The 20,751-nt window shown below is 50.6% G+C and overlaps 1 protein-coding gene across 5 annotated transcripts in view; it reads left to right on the top strand.

The window, feature by feature from the left end:
- Positions 1–20,751, top strand: part of DIAPH2 (diaphanous related formin 2) — a 984,664-nt gene that overhangs the window by 533,299 nt on the left and 430,614 nt on the right. For all 5 annotated transcript variants that reach the window (XM_069985741.1, XM_069985740.1, XM_069985739.1 and 2 more), the window contains one exon: positions 8,729–8,968. In XM_069985741.1, coding sequence (XP_069841842.1) covers positions 8,729–8,968 — 240 coding nt within the window. The remainder of the gene's footprint in view (positions 1–8,728; positions 8,969–20,751) is intronic.

Raw genomic sequence — 20,751 nt, 5'->3', positions numbered from 1 at the left:
CATGGGCTCCTACAGTATGACAGTACCATGGGGGAGGGGGGGCATGGGCTCCTACAGTATGACAGTACCATGGCGGAGGGGGGGCATGGGCTCCTACAGTATGACAGTACCATGGGGGAGGGGGGGCATGGGCTCCTACAGTATGACAGTACCATGGGGGAGGGGGGGCATGGGCTCCTACAGTATGACAGTACCATGAAGGAGGGGGGGCATGGGCTCCTGCAGTATGACAGTGCCATGGGGGAGGGGGGGGGCATGGGCTCCTGCAGTATGACAGTGCCATGGGAGAGGGGGGGCATGGGCTCCTACAGTATGACAGTACCATGGGGGAGGGGGGCATGCGCTCATGCAGTATGACAGTACCATGGGGGAGGGGGGCATGGGCTCCTGCAGTATGACAGTACCATGGGGGGAGGGGGGGCATGGGCTCCTACAGTATGACAGTACCATGGCGGAGGGGGGGCATGGGCTCCTACAGTATGACAGTACCATGGGGGAGGGGGGGCATGGGCTCCTACAGTATGACAGTACCATGGGGGAGGGGGGGCATGGGCTCCTACAGTATGACAGTACCATGAAGGAGGGGGGGGGCATGGGCTCCTGCAGTATGACAGTGCCATGGGGGAGGGGGGCATGGGCTCCTGCAGTATGACAGTACCATGGGGGAGGGGGGGCATGGGCTCCTACAGTATGACAGTACCATGGCGGAGGGGGGGCATGGGCTCCTACAGTATGACAGTACCATGGGGGAGAGGGGGGGCATGGGCTCCTACAGTATGACAGTACCATGGGGGAGGGGGGGCATGGGCTCCTACAGTATGACAGTACCATGAAGGAGGGGGGGCATGGGCTCCTGCAGTATGACAGTGCCATGGGGGAGGGGGGGGGCATGGGCTCCTACAGTATGACAGTGCCATGGGGGAGGGGGGGCATGGGCTCCTACAGTATGACAGTGCCATGGGAGGGGGGGGCATGGGCTCCTGCAGTATGACAGTACCATGGGGGAGGGGGGGGCATGGGCTCCTACAGTATGACAGTACCATGGGGGAGGGGGGCATGGGCTCCTACAGTATGACAGTGCCATGGGAGGGGGGGGCATGGGCTCCTACAGTATGACAGTGCCATGGGGGAGGGGGGGCATGGGCTCCTACAGTATGACAGTGCCATGGGAGGGGGGGGCATGGGCTCCTGCAGTATGACAGTACCATGGGGGAGGGGGGCATGGGCTCCTACAGTATGACAGTACCATGGGGGAGGGGGGGGCATGGGCTCCTGCAGTATGACAGTGCCATGGGAGGGGGGGGCATGGGCTCCTACAGTATGACAGTACCATGGGGGAGGGGGGGCATGGGCTCATGCAGTATGACAGTGCCATGGGGGAGGGGGGGGGGCCTGGGCTCCTACAGTATGACAGTACCATGGCGGAGGGGGGCATGGGCTCATGCAGTATGACAGTACCATGGGGGAGGGGGGCATGGGCTCCTTCAGTATGACAGTACCATGGGGGAGGGGGGCATGGGCTCCTTCAGTATGACAGTACCATGGGGGAGGGGGGCATGGGCTCCTGCAGTATGACAGTACCATGGGGGAGGGGGGCATGGGCTCCTTCAGTATGACAGTACCATGGCGGAGGGGGGCATGGGCTCATGCAGTATGACAGTACCATGGGGGAGGGGGGCATGGGCTCCTTCAGTATGACAGTACCATGGGGGAGGGGGGCATGGGCTCCTTCAGTATGACAGTACCATGGGGGAGGGGGGCATGGGCTCCTGCAGTATGACAGTACCATGGGGGAGGGGGGGGCATGGGCTCATGCAGTATGACAGTACCATGGGGGAGGGGGGCATGGGCCCCTGCAGTTCGGCAGCATATTTGTGGGTGAGGCTGTTCTCCTGCAGTTTGCCAGGCGGACCGACACCACCCCTCCACCCCCCAATGAGGTGTTCCTATTACCCCATATAACGGTGTGATGGTGCGAGACACAAACAAAAGGATTCAGAGACCACTTCAGAACAGGTAACTTTACTTTGCAGCCACTTAAAGGTGCAGTACAGATAATATAAAGTCCTTGTTTTCAGGTTAGCTCGTCAGGGTTTCCTGTTAAGACACCGGTGAGCGGTTTTGCCGTGGTGCATGGATCCTGGACGTCGTGTTCTCCTTGTGGTTGTACAGCTCTTACATGGAGGGACCGGTGGCCAGCACCGGTGAGAAAGTTTGCCACGGTGCATGGATCCTGGACGCCATGTTTTTCTTGTGGTCCTACAGTTCTTACATGGAGGGAGCGGTGGCCAGCACCGGTGAGCGGTTTTGCCGCGGTGCGTGGATCCTGGACGTCGTGTTCTCCTTGTGATCATACAGCTTTTTCATGGAGGGAGCGATCTGCAGCACCGGTGAGCGGTTTTGCCGCGGTGCGTGGATCCTGGACGTCATGTTCTCCTTGCGGTCATACAGCTTTTCCATGGAGGGAGCGGTGGCCAGCATCGGTGAGCGGTTTTGCCGCGGTGCGTGGATCCCGCATGTTTTCGTATGCCTCCCATCATGTTTATAATCCCTTTGCCGCCCCTATATCAAAGACTTCATTCAGATCGGCCAATTCCTCTTTTTGTCCTAAGTACGAAACGCCTGGAGCTTATTTTTTTGAGAGCTCCTTATATTTCTGAGGATTAAAATAAAAGTCCTCAAACTCCAGACATCACCATGGCAACCGGAAAGAGCGGCGGCCATATTAGCAACCGCATCACCGCGAAAAGAGAACCAGGAGATTCATTCCATGTAGACAGGCCCCCTATAGATACACAGGACAGGCTTAGATACAGCAGCTCATAAGGCAGTATCACATGAGAGGCTTAGATACATTACTTAGCAGACAGTATAATAGCCTCAGCAGACAGTATAACATAACATAGGATTAGATACAGCAGCTCAGGGAACAGTATCACACAGGCTTTGCATATTGCATTATGCAGAATAGGCTTAGATACTCAAGCTCAGCAGATAGTATCACACGAGATAGACACTTTCTAGGATTAGATACAGTGCTTTAGCAGACTCTATCATGTAAGTTTTGCTATATCAGTTCAGGGAACAATACCGCACCTGACAGACCGAGATACATTTATACAGCACAGTATCAAACAACATATGCTTAGATACACTAAGTGGTACAAGCTTATCAGACAGTATCACACATAGGATTAGATACAAGAGCTCAGCAGTGCAGTATCACACATGATTAGGTGTAGATGTAAGATTAGACAGTATCACACGGTAGGATGTCATACATTGGCCCCGATTTATCAACCCATGTGAGATGGTAACCCATCACAATTCTCCTAGCAACCAGTCACAGCTCCCATAACCCATCACAATTCTCCTAGCAACCAGTCACAGCTCCCATAACAATTCCCCTAGCAACCAGTCACAGCTCCCATAACCCATCACAATTCCCCTAGCAACCAGTCACAGCTCCCATAACCCATCACAATTCCCCTAGCAACCAGTCACAGCTCCCATAACCCATCACAATTCTCCTAGCAACCAGTCACAGCTCCCATAACCCATCACAATTCTCCTAGCAACCAGTCACATCTCCCATAACCCATCACAATTCTCCTAGCAACCAGTCACAGCTCCCATAACCCATCACAATTCTCCTAGCAACCAGTCACAGCTCCCATAACAATTCCCCTAGCAACCAGTCACAGCTCCCATAACCCATCACAATTCTCCTAGCAACCAGTCACAGCTCCCATAACCCATCACAATTCTCCTAGCAACCAGTCACAGCTCCCATAACCCATCACAATTCCCCTAGCAACCAGTTACAGCTCCCATAACCCATCACAATTCCCCTAGCAACCAGTCACAGCTCCCATAACCCATCACAATTCCCCTAGCAACCAGTCACAGCTCCCATAACCCATCACAATTCTCCTAGCAACCAGTCACAGCTCCCATAACCCATCACAATTCCCCTAGCAACCAGTCACAGCTCCCATAACCCATCACAATTCTCCTAGCAACCAGTCACAGCTCCCATAACCCATCACAATTCCCCTAGCAACCAGTAACAGCTCCCATAACCCATCACAATTCCCATTCCTAGTTTACCCTTTCTAGAACCATTGAGTATTGAGCAGTGTGTCATAAGACAGGCTCTGCTACAGTTATATGTTAGGGCCGCCACGGCTCCGCTACAGTGACACGTGTGGGCTGACATGGCTCCGCTACAGTGACACATATGGGCCGACACGGCTCCGCTACAATGACACGTGTGGGCTGACATGGCTCTGCTACAGTGACACACATGGGCCGACACGGCTCCGCTACAATGACACGTGTGGGCTGACATGGCTTCGTTACAGTGATACGTGTGGGCTGACACAGCTCTGCTACAGTGATACGTGTGGCCCGGCACAGCTCCGTTACAGTGATACGTGTGGGCTGACATGGCTCTGCTACAGTGATACGTGTGGGCTGACACAGCTCTGCTACAGTGATACGTGTGGGCTGACACAGCTCTGCTACAGTGATACGTGTGGGCTGACACAGCTCTGCTACAGTGATACGTGTGGCCCGGCACAGCTCCGTTACAGTGATACGTGTGGCCCGGCACGGCTCCGTTACAGTGATACGTGTGGGCTGACATGGCTCCGCTACAGTGATACATGTGGCCCGGCATGGCTCCGCTACAGTTACTCATGCGGCCCGGCATGGCTCCACTACAGTGACACGTGTGGGCTGACACATATAACACGTCTTCGGGCTGTGATGGTGGGGACGGCTGTGTCCTGACTTTCTCCCATCTTCCATGTCTCTTCTCTGTTTTTCCTCACCAGTTCTCCCTTTTCCGATATCACATCTTAGAGGGCGGAGTTTAGCGTAGTTGGACGTTTCGCCGTGTAACCGCTCGGTTTGGTGTATAATTACACTAAATGCCCAGTGATTGTGTATATAGCCGCTCCCACCGGTTATAGCGTTAAAGAGCGGCGTAAATCGTGCCAAGCCCCGCACTCTCTCTAATTACAGGATACCGGCGCTTTACGCCCTCATTTATACATTAACCTTGCAGTTTCTTCTCCACCTGCTGAAATCCGGTAGACGAGGATGAGTAACAGGTGGAGGGGGGGAAGGCAACGTGGTGTACAGACAGCGGGAGTCATAGTGTCTGCGCTCAGGACTGACCGTTACCTATAGATCAGCCTGACCTTGGCCTCAAACATAGAGAGTGACCAATAACAAGATGGCGGCAACGACATTAGACACGAAAAAAAGTAAATGAGAAACCAAACAATAGAATATTCTGGAAAAAGAATAGAATATAATTCTTTAGGATTAATATAAATGTAATTGGTCTCTTCACTATGTAATTCTATAGGTTTTCTATACACTATGTAATTCTATAGGTTTTCTATACACTCTGTAATTCTATAGGGTTTTCTATACACTGTGTAATTCTATAGGTTTCTATACACTCTGTAATTCTATAGGTTTTCTATACACTGTGTAATTCTATAGGGTTTTCTATACACTGTGTAATTCTATAGGTTTCTATACACTATGTAATTCTATAGGGTTTTCTATACACTATGTAATTCTATAGGTTTCTATACACTATGTAATTCTATAGGATTTTCTATACACTATGTAATTCTATAGGTTTCTATACACTATGTAATTCTATAGGTTTCTATACACTCTGTAATTCTATAGGTTTCTATACACTCTGTAATTCTATAGGTTTCTATACACTATGTAATTCTATAGGTTTCTATACACTATGTAATTCTATAGGGTTTTCTATACACTTTGTAATTCTATAGGTTTCTATACACTATGTACAGTAATTCTATAGGGTTTTCTATACACTATATAATTCTATAGGGTTTTCTATACGCTCTGTAATTCTATAGGGTTTTCTATACGCTATGTAATTCTATAGGGTTTTCTATACGCTATGTAATTCTATAGGGTTTTCTATACGCTATGTAATTCTATAGGCTTTTCTATACACTCTGTAATTCTATAGGTTTCTATACGCTCTGTAATTCTATAGGTTTTCTTCACTAACGTGGATACATAACGTTCTTTCTTATCCTTGTCCGAGGAAACGTCTCCATTGTGGAGTCACCTCTAGGGGTGGACGTCCTTGGTTCTTCAGAAGAATAATGATCTCCATATAGTGCAGCCCCTGACTATACGACCCGCGTATGATGGACAATATCCAACCTGCCCAGAGCTATTTGTCTTGTGTCCATCTTCCTATCTGCCCCAAATTGTTCTGTCCCCAAACTCTTCTGTAGTACGGTGATGGAGGAAGAGGAAGGCTCAGAGGATAGAGATGGATAACAAGAGGAGCAGGGCCCCAGCAGGAGAGGAGTGTGCTGAGGAGGTGGGGGGAAGGGTCAGGAGAAACCGGACAGGGAGGTGGTGGTGGTCATAGACATGGGGTGGGGGTGTAATAGACATGGGGTGGGGGTGTAATAGACATGAGGTGGGGGTGTAATAGACATGGGGTGGGGGTGTAATAGACATGAGGTGGGGGTGTAATAGACATGGGGTGGGGGTGTAATAGACATGGGGTGGGGGGTCACAGACATGGGGTGGGGGTGTAATAGACATGGGGTGGGGGTGTAATAGACATGGGGTGGGGGTGTAATAGACATGAGGTGGGGGTGTAATAGACATGGGGTGGGGGTGTAATAGACATGGGGTGGGGGTGTAATAGACATGGGGTGGCGGTGTAATAGACATGGGGTGGGGGTGTAATAGACATGAGGTGGGGAAGCATAGACATGGAGTGGGGGTGTAATAGACATGAGGTGGGGGGTCAAAGACATGAGGTGGGGAGTGATAGACATGGGGTGGGGGTGTAATAGACATGGGGTGGGGGGTCATAGACATGAGGTGGGGAGTGATAGACATGGGGTGGGGGTGTAATATACATGGGGTGGGGGTGTAATAGACATGAGGTGGGGAAGCATAGACATGGGGTGGGGGTGTAATAGACATGGGGTGGGGGTGTAATAGACATGAGGTGGGGCGGTCATAGACATGGGGTGGGGTATAATAGACATGAGGTGGGGTATAATAGACATGGGGTGGGGGGGTCATAGACATGAGGTGGGGGTGATAGACATGGGGTGGGGGGTCATAGACATGAGGTGGGGAGTGATAGACATGGGGTGGGGGTGTAATAGACATGGGGTGGGGGTGTAATAGACATGGGGTGGGGGTGTAATAGACATGAGGTGGGGGTGTAATAGACATGGGGTGGGGGTGTAATAGACATGGGGTGGGGGTGATAGACATGAGGTGGGGAGTGATAGACATGGGGTGGGGGTGTAATATACATGGGGTGGGGGTGTAATAGACATGGGGTGGGGGTGTAATAGACATGAGGTGGGGCGGTCATAGACATGGGGTGGGGTATAATAGACATGAGGTGGGGGTGTAATAGACATGGGGTGGGGGGGTATAGACATGGGGTGCGGGGGTCATAGACATGGGGTGGGGGTGTAATAGACATGGGGTGGGGCGGTCATAGACATGGAGTGGGGGTGTAATAGACATGGGGTGGGGGTGTAATAGACATGGGGTGGGGAAGCATAGACATGGGGTGGGGGGTCATAGACATGGTGTGTAATAGACATGAGGTGGGGGTGTAATAGACATGGGGTACGGGGGTCATAGACATGAGGTGGGGGTGTAATAGACATGGGGTACGGGGGTAATAGACATGAGGTGGGGAAGCATAGATATGGGGTGTAATAGACATGGGGTGGGGGGTCATAGACATGAGGTGGGGGGGGTCATAGATATGGGGTGGGGGGTCATAGACATGAGGTGGGGGTGTAATAGACATGGGGTGGGGGGGTCATAGATATGGGGTGGGGGGTCATAGACATGAGGTGGGGGTGTAATAGACATGGGGTGGGGGGGTCATAGACATGAGGTGGGGGGGTCATAGATATGGGGTGGGGGGTCATAGACATGAGGTGGGGGTGTAATAGACATGGGGTGGGGGTGTAATAGACATGGGGGGGCATAGAAATGGGGTGGGGGTGTAATAGACATGGGGTGGGGGTGTAATAGACATGGTGTGGGGGGTCATAGACATGAGGTGGGGGGGTCATAGACATGGGGTGGGGGTGTAATAGACATGAGGTGGGGGTGTAATAGACATGGGGTGGGGGGTCATAGACATGGTGTGGGGGGTCATAGACATGAGGTGGGGGGGTCATAGACATGGGGTGGGGGTGTAATAGACATGAGGTGGGGGTGTAATAGACATGGGGTGGGGGGTCATAGACATGGGGTGGGGGGTGATAGAGATGAAGTGGGGTTATAATAGACATGGGGTGCGGGGGTCATAGACATGGGGTGGGGGGGTCATAGACATGGGGTGGGGGGCATAGACACGGGGTGGGGGTCATAGACATGGGGTGGGGGGTCATAGACATGGGGTGGGGGTGTAATAGACATGGGGTGGGGGGGTCATAGACATGCGGTGGGGGGGGTCATAAACATGGGGTGGGGGTTTATTAGACATGGGGTGGGGGGTCATAGACATGAGGTGGGGGGGTCATAGACATAAGGTGGGGGGGTAATAAACATTGGGTGGGGGTGGGGGGGGTCACATCTCAGATGGGGCTGATGGAGATATCTATGACCCCAGAGTCTTTACGTCACCCACCATTAATACCTTCCATGTCTTTTCCTATTACAGATGAGCACAGTGAAAATGCTGCGGCCGCGTCTGAACGGGATCTTCTTCAAGTTGACTTTTGATGAACACATAAGCAACATCAAGCCGGATATCATTGCGGTGACGCTGGCCTGCGAGGAGCTGAAGAAGAGCGAGAGCTTCAAGAAAGTCCTAGAGCTGGTGTTACTGGTGGGAAACTACATGAACTCCGGCTCCAGGAACGCCAAATCCCTGGGCTTCAATATCAGCTTCCTGTGCAAGGTGAGAGGCCGCACACGGGCAGCCCATTGTCATGGATCGGGAGGATGACCTCAGCCCAGGCAGCGCCCACTAGAGGTGCCCAGCGGGATGGCGGCCCGGCCTTGTTCCCTGCTGGTTCCTGGCTGTCCTGTCCCTGTAGAGGCAGCTGCATAGTCGGAAGCCTAGCCAAGTGTGGCACAGATGGCAGCAGATGGGCACAGTTGTCTGGGCACAATATGGGGGGTGCATGGTGTACCGGGGGGGGGGGGGTGACTACCTGTGTAATGGGGTGTGCCAGTAAAATGTTTATGTTTCTCAGTATTCTCAGTCTGCATGAGTAAAGAGTCCGTACTTACCGTGTGCTAGGTGAGTGAGTACATTATCCCTTCCTGTTGTTACCAGACAACCCCATTAAGGAGTGTGCAGACTGGAGAGAATACACCACTTCCTGCAGGACATACACCAGATGATAAGTACTGGGAGACTGGAGATTTTTAAGGCCTATATAACTTTCTGACACCAGTTGATTTTATAAACATTATTTTTCTTCTGAGTACCCCTTTAAGTTGCTGCCCTCCCCCACCCATGGTACCCTATACAACACCCAAATAATGCAGTCATATATTGGGAAGCCGTGCCTGTCCGCTGCCACAAAAACACGTCTCAATACCGCGAGCTATACAGCTGCCTCTACAAGATGTGTAAGTGATTGGGTGGAGAATGAGTGACGCCCCCTGCAGTGGTGACACTAGTGTCCCACCCCTTACACTAGTGCCACACCCCTTACACTAGTGCCACAGCCCTTACACTAGTGTCCCACCCCTTACACTAGTGTCCCACCCCTTACACTAGTGTCCCACCCCTTACACTAGTGTCCCACCCCTTACACTAGTGTCACAGCCCTTGCCCACCGTCCTCCCCCCTCATCCTCTGTCCTCCCCCCTCGCCCTCTGTCCTCCCCCCTCATCCTCTGTCCTCCCCCCTCTGTCCTCCCCCTCGCCCTCTGTCCTCCCCCCTCGCCCTCTGTCCTCCCCCCTCGCCCTCTGTCCTCCCCCTCGCCCTCTGTCCTCCCCCCTCGCCCTCTGTCCTCCCCCCTCGCCCTCTGTCCTCCCCCTCGCCCTCTGTCCTCCCCCTCGCCCTCACCCCTCACCCTCTGTCCTCCCCCTCGCCATCTGTCCTCCCCCCTCGCCCTCTGTCCTCCCCCTCGCCCTCTGTCCTCCCCCCTCGCCCTCTGTCCTCCCCCTCGCCCTCTGTCCTCACCCCTCGCCCTCTGTCCTCCCCCTCGCCATCTGTCCTCCCCCTCGCCCTCTGTCCTCACCCCTCGCCCTCTGTCCTCACCCCTCGCCCTCTGTCCTCCCCCCTCTGTCCTCCCCCCTCGCCCTCTGTCCTCCCCCCTCGCCCTCTGTCCTCCCCCCTCGCCCTCTGTCCTCCCCCCTCGCCCTCTGTCCTCCCCCCTCGCCCTCTGTCCTCCCCCTCGCCCTCTGTCCTCACCCCTCGCCCTCTGTCCTCCCCCTCGCCATCTGTCCTCCCCCTCGCCCTCTGTCCTCACCCCTCGCCCTCTGTCCTCACCCCTCGCCCTCTGTCCTCCCCCCTCTGTCCTCCCCCCTCGCCCTCTGTCCTCCCCCCTCGCCCTCTGTCCTCCCCCCTCGCCCTCTGTCCTCCCCCCTCGCCCTCTGTCCTCCCCCCTCGCCCTCTGTCCTCCCCCTCGCCCTCTGTCCTCCCCCCTCGCCCTCTGTCCTCCCCCTCGCCCTCTGTCCTCCCCCTTCACCCTCTGTCCCCCCTTGCCCTCTGTCCTCCCCCCTCGCCCTCTGTCCTCCCCCCTCGCCCTCTGTCCTCCCCCCTCGCCCTCTGTCCTCCCCCCTCGCCCTCTGTCCTCCCCCTCGCCCTCTGTCCTCCCTCTCATCCTCTGTCCCCCCTTGCCTTCTGTCCCCCCTCGCCCTCTGTCCTCCCCCTTCACCCTCTGTCCCCCCTTGCCTTCTGTCCCCCCTTGCCCTCTGTCCTCCCCCCTCACCCTCTGTCCTCCCCCCTCGCCCTCTGTCCTCCCCCCTCGCCCTCTGTCCTCCCCCCTTGCTCTCCGTCCTCCCCCCTCATCCTCCCCCCCTCACGCACCGTCCTCCCCCCCTGGCCCCCTCTATCATGTAAGTATGGGGACATTTCCCGCCGTATCCCTCCACTCTCCCCTGCCAGGTAAATAATTCACGGCCGCTCTGTTATTCCTTCCCAGGTAAGTTACTTTTCTTTACCTCAGTGACAGCTTCTTGATTTTTGACAGAATTTTCTCGCCGTCTTTTCCTTACAAGCAAATGCTTTCTGGCGTCTCAATTATTAAAGGAGCCGATCATCTGCGATGATTCCGAACAAAAGTGCGAGGGGGAGAGAAAGAGACGACTTCCTGCCGCCGTAACGATGACTGACACAACAGCACAAGGGGAAGTGAAAAGCAGAAGCCTCCCTGTAATTGGCGCGGGCCGGCGGATACCGCTTATTTATGTGCGAGCGGCAGTCACGTGCGGCTAATCGGAGACGGTCTGTGATTTATTTTCTGGATTATAAGGGATTGTGCATTGTAAATACAAGCCAGGAGATTGGTTTCTTGCTCGGGAGCTGCCCATGCTCCCACCCTCGGCTGCGTCCAGCACGGATTACTCTGGTTTAGCCGCATACGCTACATTAAACACGCTGCGGTCAGTGGTCAGCACAACCTGACGGAAATGAATCGTGCCTCTCCTGTTAAGTGAGCAGCGGTGACAGCGCTCTGAGCCTCGCTTCATCACGGGGCTGTATCCGGGCAGCTTCATCCACACCACTCGCATCATCCTAGTCATGAATATAAACTAAACATGCAGATGTAGCAGAGCTGGGGGGTTATTTTGAACAGTTTCTGTTGAGACTGAGAACAGCTTAAAGGGGAACTCTGGAGAAAATAAAAGTGGTGTTAGAAAGTTATATACATTTGTAACTTACTTCTATTAAAAATCTCCAGTTTTCCGGTACTTATCAGCTGTTGTATGTCCTGCAGGAAGTGGTGTGTTCTCTCCAGTCTGACACAGTGCTCTCTGCTGCCACCTCTGTCCATGTCAGGAACTGTCCAGAGCAGCAGCAAATCCTCATAGAAAACCTCTCCTGCTCTGGACAGTTCCTGACATGGACAGAGGTGGCAGCAGAGAGCACTGTGTCAGACTGGAGAGAACACACCACTTCCTGCAGGACATACAACAGCTGATAAGTACTGGAAGACTGGAGATTTTTTAATAGTAGTAAATTACAAATTTCTGGCACTTTCTGGCACCAGTTTATTTGGGATTTTTTTTTTTTTTGAGGTGAACAACCCCTTTAAATAAGGACATGAACCAGATTCTAGGCCTCATCCACACGTGAGTTTTTCTTCTGGGACTTCATATCAGGATCAGGGATGTCCTGGAGAAACCAGCCATATGGCATCAGCCGTATGGCCAGCGATGTCCAGCCGTATGGCATCAGTTATGCCGATCTGCAAAAACGGATAGGAGGGTAATAAAAGGCCACAGGATGGAGCCGGCCCGGGGCTTGATGGGCAATGCTTCAGTAAAATCAGCCGGCACACAGATGCATCCACCCATTGACTTTTAATGGAGCCTCCGTTTTAAAGAAACAGATCGAATAAGTGCAGGTCCTAAATAAGTGCAGGTCCTAAACAAGTGCAGGTCCTAAACAAGTGCAGGTCCTAAACAAGTGCAGGTCCTTAATAAGAGCAGGTCCTAAATAAGAGCAGGTCCTAAATAAGTGCAGGTCCTAAATAAGAGCAGGTCCTAAATAAGAGCAGGTCCTAAATAAGAGCAGGTCCTTAATAAGAGCAGGTCCTAAATAAGTGCAGGTCCCTAATAAGTGCAGGTCCTTAATAAGTGCAGGTCCTAAATAAGAGCAGGTCCTAAATAAGAGCAGGTCCTTAATAAGAGCAGGTCCTTAATAAGAGCAGGTCCTAAATAAGTGCAGGTCCTAAATAAGAGCAGGTCCCTAATAAGTGCAGGTCCTTAATAAGAGCAGGTCCTAAATAAGAGCAGGTCCTAAATAAGAGCAGGTCCTAAATAAGTGCAGGTCCTAAATAAGAGCAGGTCCTAAATAAGTGCAGGTCCCTAATAAGTGCAGGTCCTTAATAAGTGCAGGTCCTAAATAAGTGCAGGTCCTAAATAAGAGCAGGTCCCTAATAAGTGCAGGTCCTTAATAAGTGCAGGTCCTTAATAAGTGCAGGTCCTAAATAAGTGCAGGTCCTTAATAAGAGCAGGTCCTAAATAAGTGCAGGTCCTAAATAAGTGCAGGTCCTAAATAAGAGCAGGTCCTAAATAAGAGCAGGTCCTAAATAAGTGCAGGTCCCTAATAAGTGCAGGTCCTTAATAAGTGCAGGTCCTAAATAAGTGCAGGTCCTAAATAAGTGCAAGTCCTTAATAAGAGCAGGTCCTAAATAAGTGCAGGTCCTAAATAAGAGCAGGTCCTAAATAAGTGCAGGTCCCTAATAAGTGCAGGTCCTAAATAAGTGCAGGTCCCTAATAAGTGCAGGTCCTTAATAAGTGCAGGTCCTAAATAAGTGCAGGTCCTTAATAAGAGCAGGTCCTTATTAAGTGCAGGTCCTTATTAAGTGCAGGTCCTAAATAAGAGCAGGTCCTATATAAGAGCAGGTCCTATATAAGAGCAGGTCCTAAATAAGAGCAGGTCCTATATAAGAGCAGGTCCTAAATAAGAGCAGGTCCTAAATAAGAGCAAGTCCTAAATAATTGCAGGTCCTTAATAAGTGCAGGTCCTAAATAAGTGCAGGTCCTAAATAAGTGCAGGTCCTAAATAAGAGCAGGTCCTTAATAAAAGCAGGTCCTTAATAAGAGCATGTCCTTAATAAGTGCAGGTCCTAAATAAGAGCAGGTCCTAAATAAGAGCAGGTCCTAAATAAGAGCAGGTCCTTAATAAGAGCAGGTCCTTAAAGGGGTTATCCAGCGCTACAAAAACATGGCCACTCTTCCCCCTACTGTTGTCTCCAGTTCAAGTGCGGTTTGCAATTAAGCTCCATTTACTTAAATGGAACTGGGTTTCAAAACCCCACCCAAACTGGAGACAACAGTAGGGGGAAAGTGGCCATTTTTCGTAGCGCTGGATAACCCCTTTAATAAGAGCAGGTCCTAAATAAGTGCAGGTCCTAAATAAGTGCAGGTCCTAAATAAGTGCAGGTCCTAAATAAGTGCAAGTAAAATAAGAGCAGGTCCTAAATAAGTGCAGGTCCTAAATAAGAGCAGGTCCTTAATAAGAGCAGGTCCTAAATAAGTGCAGGTCCTAAATAAGTGCAGGTCCTAAATAAGTGCAGGTCCTAAATAAGTGCAGGTCCTAAATAAGAGCAGGTCCTAAATAAGTGCAGGTCCTAAATAAGAGCAGGTCCTAAATAAGAGCAGGTCCTAAATAAGAGCAGGTCCTTAATAAGAGCAGGTCCTAAATAAGTGCAGGTCCCTAATAAGTGCAGGTCCTTAATAAGTGCAGGTCCTAAATAAGTGCAGGTCCTAAATAAGAGCAGGTCCCTAATAAGTGCAGGTCCTTAATAAGTGCAGGTCCTTAATAAGTGCAGGTCCTAAATAAGTGCAGGTCCTTAATAAGAGCAGGTCCTAAATAAGTGCAGGTCCTAAATAAGAGCAGGTCCTAAATAAGTGCAGGTCCCTAATAAGTGCAGGTCCTAAATAAGTGCAGGTCCTTAATAAGAGCAGGTCCTTATTAAGTGCAGGTCCTTATTAAGTGCAGGTCCTAAATAAGAGCAGGTCCTATATAAGAGCAGGTCCTATATAAGAGCAGGTCCTAAATAAGAGCAGGTCCTATATAAGAGCAGGTCCTAAATAAGAGCAGGTCCTAAATAAGAGCAAGTCCTAAATAATTGCAGGTCCTTAATAAGTGCAGGTCCTAAATAAGTGCAGGTCCTAAATAAGTGCAGGTCCTAAATAAGAGCAGGTCCTTAATAAAAGCAGGTCCTTAATAAGAGCATGTCCTTAATAAGTGCAGGTCCTAAATAAGAGCAGGTCCTAAATAAGAGCAGGTCCTAAATAAGAGCAGGTCCTTAATAAGAGCAGGTCCTTAAAGGGGTTATCCAGCGCTACAAAAACATGGCCACTCTTCCCCCTACTGTTGTCTCCAGTTCAAGTGCGGTTTGCAATTAAGCTCCATTTACTTAAATGGAACTGGGTTTCAAAACCCCACCCAAACTGGAGACAACAGTAGGGGGAAAGTGGCCATTTTTCGTAGCGCTGGATAACCCCTTTAATAAGAGCAGGTCCTAAATAAGTGCAGGTCCTAAATAAGTGCAGGTCCTAAATAAGTGCAGGTCCTAAATAAGTGCAAGTAAAATAAGAGCAGGTCCTAAATAAGTGCAGGTCCTTAATAAGTGCAGGTCCTAAATAAGTGCAGGTCCTAAATAAGTGCAAGTCCTAAATAAGAGCACGTCCTAAATAAGTGCAGGTCCTAAATAAGTGCAGGTCCTAAATAAGTGCAAGTAAAATAAGTGCAGGTCCTAAATAAGTGCAGGTCCTAAATAAGAGCAGGTCCTTAATAAGAGCAGGTCCTAAATAAGTGCAGGTCCTAAATAAGTGCAGGTCCTAAATAAGTGCAGGTCCTAAATAAGTGCAGGTCCTAAATAAGAGCAGGTCCTAAATAAGTGCAGGTCCTAAATAAGAGCAGGTCCTAAATAAGAGCAGGTCCTAAATAAGAGCAGGTCCTTAATAAGAGCAGGTCCTAAATAAGTGCAGGTCCTAAATAAGTGCAGGTCCTAAACAAGTGCAGGTCCTAAATAAGTGTAGGTCCTAAATAAGAGCAGGTCCTAAATAAGTGCAGGTCCTAAATAAGTGCAGGTCCTAAATAAGAGCAGGTCCTAAATAAGAGCAGGTCCTAAATAAGTGCAAGTCCTAAATAATAGCCGGTCCTAAATAAGTGCAGGTCCTACTGAAACCGATCGGCCATCACACTCTGGCTGTAAGTGCAGGTCCTAAATAAGTGCAGGTCCTAAATAAGTGCAGGTCCTAAATAAGTGTAGGTCCTAAATAAGAGCAGGTCCTAAATAAGTGCAGGTCCTAAATAAGTGCAGGTCCTAAATAAGAGCAGGTCCTAAATAAGAGCAGGTCCTAAATAAGTGCAAGTCCTAAATAATAGCCGGTCCTAAATAAGTGCAGGTCCTACTGAAACCGATCGGCCATCACACTCTGGCTGTCAGTGCCTGGGGGGTTACCGTGCCCTGGTACCTTGATGAGGAATACTAAATCCTTTCCGATAAAAAAAGGCTGTAGTGACCAGGGACTCTAGTGAAAGTGAAAGCTCTGTGACCAGGGACTCCTTGGGGGATGTCCAGGAAGAGGGTGGAGCCACCAGTAGATAGTCCCGCCCCTGCTTAGTACTATATTACATTAAAATGATGAGTTAATCTCAGTTTGTGGAGATGAGGCGAGCGTCTCGCTGTCAGCGTGTTGTCAGGCTCCGGCTCGCGCGGTTGATGCGACATTTTTCCTGGAGGTATGCTCTGAGGAACACTGCCGGCGTCTGCCAAACTTCAGCTGAAATAAAAGGAATCTACAGGGAAATATCCTCATCAAGGAAAGAGATTAGGATTCTGAGATCAGATGCTCCGCAGACTGGCGGCCATCTTCAGGGAAGGGATCCTCCCGCTCAGCAGCAACAACTTCCCATTAGAATATAATAGAAATAAACATTTGCATGGACGTCTGGGGGCCGAAAAACTCCTCCTCTTTTGTCCGTCTCCACAGCTTCCCCTCCCCCGCTCTCACTTTGGTCTTGTAATAATGTTGCAGACTTTTATACTTAGTTTCCATGATGATCTGGTGGTGACTGATGATCAGACCGAGCAGCATCTTGTATGGATTAGGCTCGGCTGCTCTCACGTCTCCATTCTCATATGCGGCTCTCCTAGATTTTTGCCATGTGGTTTGTCACTTTTTGTGGCTTTTTGACACAATCTGGAATGGAGATTGGACCTGGCCTAAGTGTGTAGAAGCCAAAAGCAGGAAATGTCCAGGGCCATATCTTCCAATAGGCATGAGGTGCAGCACCTAGGGCAGCACCCCGTGTAGGTTGGCACCCTGTGTGGGGCAGCACCTCGTGTATGGCAGCTAGTGTGCGTCGGCCTCTTGTATGGAGCAGCTCCTCGTGTGGAGTGGCAGTGGCACCTTCTGTGGGGCGGCTCCTTGTATGGGGCAGCACCTCATGTAGGGCATTTAGCATGTGTTGGCCTCTTATATGGGGTGTTTCCTTGTGTGGAGCGGCACCTGGTGTGGGGAGGCTCCTCGTGAAAGGCGGCTAGTTTGTGTCGGCCTATTGTATGGGGTGGCTTCTCATGTGAAGCGGCACCTCCTGTAGGGTGGTTCCTTGTATGGGGCGGCTCCTCATGTGGAGTGGCACTTCCTGTGGGGCGGCTCCTTGTGTGGGGCGGCACTTGCTGTATTTAAGTTAAACCTCATAACATGAGAGTTGCCTGCAGGGTCCCCTCGGTTAGGAGACCCCATAGTAAGGAGGTGCAGATACAGCAGGACCACCAGAGTTCTGCAGCCCAAAAAGCCGAAACAACCGACAACGTAATAAGAGGTTTTTATAAATGACACATAATTGGAGGAGACCTTGTTACATAATTTGCATTGGGGCCAGAACTATAAGGTCTCGACTCTGCCCCTCATATCTTAGTAGAGTAACACAGAATTTCCTAATAGATTGCACCACAAAGGTACAGTAGATCACATGGCTTCTGTGGGGTCTAAAACAAGAGGACCCCAGTCTAAGATGGTCTCATTCCTACAAATGTGGTCTCTATATGTGTCATCTCAGGTGATGGGAATGTGGTGGCATCAAGCAGGACCTGGACAGACCCTAATACTGATCATTGCTGTAGGCCCCTGGTTCTTTGTGTAAACCACAGGTCCATCCATGCTCGCTCAACACTAGTGTATCACCCAGCCCTGGTCCATCCATGCTCACTCAACACTAGTGTATCACCCAGCCCTGGTCCATTCATGCTCACTCAACACTAGTGCATATCTCCCAACCCTGGTCCATCCATGCTCGCTTAACACTAGTGCATATCACCCAACCCTGGTCCATCCATGCTCGCTCAACACTAGTGCATATCTCCCAACCCTGGTCCATCCATGCTCGCTCAACACTAGTGCATATCTCCCAACCTTGGTCCATGCATGCTCACTTAACACTAGTGTATCATCCAACCCTGGTCCATCCATGCTCGCTCAACACTAGTGCATATCTCCCAACCCTGGTTTATCCATGCTCACTCAACACTAGTGCATATCACCCAACCCTGGTCCATCCATGCTCGCTCAACCCTAGTGCATATCTCAAAGCTGGTCCATCCATGCTCACTCAACACTAATGCATATCTCCCAACCCTGGTTTATTCATGCTCACTCAACACTAGTGTATCATCCAACCCTGGTCCATCCATGCTCGCTCAACACTAGTGCATATCTCCCAACCCTGGTTTATCCATGCTAGCTCAACACTAGTACATATCTCTCAACCCTGGTCCATCCATGCTCGCTCAACCCTAGTGCATATCTCCCAACGTTGGTCCATCCATGTTGCTCAACCCTAGTGCATATCACCCAACCCTGGTCCATCCATGCTCGCTCAACACTAATGCATATCTCCCAACCCTGGTCCATCCATGCTCACTCAACACTAATGCATATCTCCCAACCCTGGTTTATCCATGCTAGCTCAACACTAGTACATATCTCCCAACCCTGGTCCATCCATGCTCGCTCAACCCTAGTGCATATCTCCCAACCCTGGTTTATCCATGCTAGCTCAACACTAGTACATATCTCCCAACCCTGGTTTATCCATGCTAGCTCAACACTAGTACATATCTCCCAACCCTGGTCCATCCATGCTCGCTCAACCCTAGTGCATATCTCCCAACCCTGGTCCATCCATGCTCACTCAACACTAGTGCATATCACCCAACCCTGGTCCATCCATGCTCGCTCAACACTAATGCATATCTCCCAACCCTGGTCCATCCATGCTCACTCAACACTAATGCATATCTCCCAACCCTGGTCCATCCATGCTTACTCAACACTAATGCATATCTCCCAACCCTGGTCCATCCACGCTCACTCAACACTAGTGCATATCACCCAACCCTGGTCCATCCATGCTCGCTCAACACTAGTGCATATCACCCAACCCTGGTCCATCCATGCTCACTCAACACTAGTACATATCTCCCAACTTTTTGGATGGCCAAAGTGGGACACTTGCAGTTCACGCCAGGAAAACTTTACAAATATTTCTATATTTTTTAATTCAAGCATGCATCACACATACAGGATCTGCTGCAGATTGATGCATCACACATACAGGATCTGCTGCAGATTGATGCATCACACATACAGGATCTGCTGCAGATTGATGCATCACACATACAGGATCTGCTGCAGATTGATGCATCACACATACAGGATCTGCTGCAGATTGATGCATCACACACAAAGGATCTGCTGCAGATTGATGCATTTAATTACATTGCTGCAAATCTGCAGCAGATCCTGGATGTGTGATTTCCAGGGCCGTCTTAACAACATTATGGGCCCCTGGGCAGAGGTGCGAATTGGGCCCCACCCCCCGCGGCCGCCGCCATCAAAACCCCCCGTCTTTGCAACCCCGCCCCTAGCCAGTACAATTACATACAATAAAAAATACAAATTATTGTTAACATAAACTTTAATCCACAACACAGTCTTTCAGCAGCGCAAAAACAAAAAATAACCGTGCGTGCCGCCGCACCAAACCAGACCAGGTTGGCTTCAAAGTATCCAAAAAACGCAATGGAGACAGCACTTCCAACAGCAATCTGCAGGGTAACATGTCTCATATATACAGAGGGGCAACAACAGGACTATTATATATGGGAACCATGTTGTCTCCCTGCATGTATACTGTATAATACAATATACAGGGAAACAACATGGTTCATATATAATATAATAGTCATGTTGTTGCCCCTCTGTATATATGAGACATGTTGTTTTGCCCTTCTCTATATATATGCCAGATAACAAGCAACAAATATTACCACCGCATACTGACTAACACCACCGCTGCTACTGACTAATCCACTGTACACAGATCACTATCACCTCATCCAGTCATATAGAGGTACCCAGCTCTACACAGGTTCTGTACACCATATACATTACAGTGCAGATACATCAAGTGACTCACATGGGACGTCTTCTCTGATCGGAGTTCTTCCCTTTTCATCTTCTTTTCCATTTGCCCTGTGCCGTTATGAGAACTTCTCCGAGCCACGAATCCACAGAATCTGCCAGACAGACATATTAGGCTCCACACTCTGTCACCATCCTCATCTCTCTACACACTGCACATCTGTATTGGCCCCTTATAGATAGCTCCCCCTGTATTACCCCCCCCCCCCCCCTTATAGATGGCTCCCCCCTGTATCCCCCCCCTTATAGATGGCTTCCCCCTGTATCCCCCCTTATAGATAGCTCCCCCCTGTATTACTCCCTTATAGATGGCTTCCCCCTGTATCCCCCCCTTATAGATGGCTCCCCCTGTATTACCCCCTTATAGATGGCTCCCCCCTGTATCCCCCCCTTATAGATGGCTCCCCCTGTATTACCCCCTTATAGATGGCTCCCCCCTGTATCCCCCCCCCTTATAGATGGCTCCCCCGTGTATCCCCCCTTATAGATGGCTCCCCCTGTATCCCCCCCTTATTCATGGCTCCCCCTGTATCCCCCCCTTATAGATGGCTCCCC

This window comes from Dendropsophus ebraccatus, chromosome 10 (assembly GCF_027789765.1).
Source record: "Dendropsophus ebraccatus isolate aDenEbr1 chromosome 10, aDenEbr1.pat, whole genome shotgun sequence".
Lineage (NCBI taxonomy): Eukaryota > Metazoa > Chordata > Amphibia > Anura > Hylidae > Dendropsophus > Dendropsophus ebraccatus.
Note: the sequence above shows the minus strand (reverse complement) of the source record. Positions and strands in the feature narration are given on the sequence as shown.